At 47.0% G+C, this 1,712-nt stretch overlaps 1 protein-coding gene across 1 annotated transcript in view; it reads left to right on the top strand. All coding sequences in view use genetic code 11, as the record gives it.

The window, feature by feature from the left end:
• EGR_05525 (DNA damage-binding protein) overlaps window positions 1-1,712 on the top strand; it is a gene marked incomplete at both ends in the record, with an annotated part of 7,905 nt that overhangs the window by 4,814 nt on the left and 1,379 nt on the right. Inside the window, 4 exons of the mRNA XM_024494774.1 lie at window positions 333-549; window positions 661-914; window positions 976-1,328; window positions 1,444-1,611. Of these exons, the coding sequence (XP_024350822.1) occupies window positions 333-549; window positions 661-914; window positions 976-1,328; window positions 1,444-1,611 (992 nt within the window). The remainder of the gene's footprint in view (window positions 1-332; window positions 550-660; window positions 915-975; window positions 1,329-1,443; window positions 1,612-1,712) is intronic.

The raw sequence follows: 1,712 nt of genomic DNA, 5'->3' as shown, positions 1-1,712 counted from the left end.
AACGGCAGCTTTCTGTGTGTTGAGATAGAGGAGGTTGTCACGAGAAAGTGACTGCATTGACGGATCTGTCTGTGGCGAGGCTTTCCAGGTGCTCTTTGAATGCAGCGGTGGAATGTGTCAGAAAGGAAATGCGGCTTCTGATCATTAAGACCTTGCTACTTTTCTTGGTCAGCTTTGAAGTTCCGGTTTAACTTGAACACCTCATGAAGATAGTGACATCTGGTCTTCTGCGTGCTTATAATTTGGCATCGCAAAGTTCCACGTCCATTATTGACGCCCACTCCTATTTGTAGTTTAAAGGTTAACAAATGGCTTCCTTTCGTTTTTCGTAGAAAAAATTGTCATTCGTGAGGCGAAACGCCTGAGCGCGGGAACGGGCCCTCAAATGCGTCTTACGCAATGGCGCTCGCACGGCAAAAGGAATGTCTTTGTTTGCTCTAACCGTCCGTGCATCGTCTACTCGAACCGACATAAACTTGTTTTTTCCAACGTGAATATCAAGGAGGTCTCCTTCATGTCTCCACTAAACGGGTTTCACTACAAGGATTGGTAAATTGTGGCTTGCACCTGCCTTATCCCTTTTGAAGCATGGAAATGGGTTTTTGTGGCATTAGTTCTTTTTTACAAAGTGGCCGAATTCTGTTTGCTTTGCCACTATAGCATTTGTATGGTGACGCCATCAGGGCTAATGATAGGCTCCGTGGACAATCTGCAGAAGCTGCACGTGCGTCGTATCCCGTTGAACGAAACACCTCGCCGTCTGGCATTGCAGTCGGCGACAAATAGCCTCGGTGTGATCTCATGTCGTCGCGAGGTCTTTCAAGAAGGCACCGGATTTAAGCCCATCCGAACTTCCGCCTCCCTGTCCCCCAAGGTGCCCAGGTCCTACAGTTCCACACCCAAATCCCCCGCCTGTAAGTCGCTAGCGCATTTTTTCTGATTGGAAAAATATTAACTAATGTTTTTTGCTTTCAGCCTCGTCGAACCCGGAAAAGTGTACCGACATAGAGGCGTCCTCGCTGCTGATCTACAACCAGAGTACTATGGACCTTCAATTTGTCCACACCTTCCACTACAGTCAGGTTGTTGTGGAGACAGCTATGAGTATCGGTTCAGTGGATTTAGGTATAGATGCAGGCGTTCTCTACGCTGTGGGTACGGCTCTCATTGTCAAAGGAGAGCACGATCCCAAAAAGGGTCGGATTCATCTTCTCCGTTGGAATCCTGTAGCCTTGTCACTGGAGTCTGTTCTTACCTACGATGTCCCTGGTACTGTGTTTCGGGTTATCGAGTTCAATGGTCGTATACTTGCTGCCATTGGGAGTTCGGTAAGTTAATTAAGCAATCGACTGATCGTTTTGTGCGTTTGATGGGAGCAAAATGCTGCACTTCTGTAAGTTATGATAGGATCTTGCGACCCTTGTTTTTGTTTTTTTTGCCTAGGTACGGTTATTTGAATTTTGCGGGGACACTCTTCGTCAAGATTCGACCTTCAACGATAATATAATGTCCCTGTACTTGCGTACCAAGGGCGATTACGTCCTCATTGGTGATTTGATGCGCTCTCTATGTCTCCTACTCTACAAACCTAATAGAAGCAACTTCGAGGTGGTAAGCATCCCTGTCATTTTCTGCCCGCTTAAAAACACCCATTCTCTTCAGTCTCGCCGCAGGCAGGTTCGTCAACACGGTCAAATACGCTGAAAGCTGTC

This window comes from Echinococcus granulosus, assembly GCF_000524195.1.
Source record: "Echinococcus granulosus chromosome Unknown EG_S00041, whole genome shotgun sequence".
Taxonomy (NCBI): domain Eukaryota; kingdom Metazoa; phylum Platyhelminthes; class Cestoda; order Cyclophyllidea; family Taeniidae; genus Echinococcus; species Echinococcus granulosus.
This window is presented reverse-complemented; position numbering and strand designations above follow the sequence as displayed.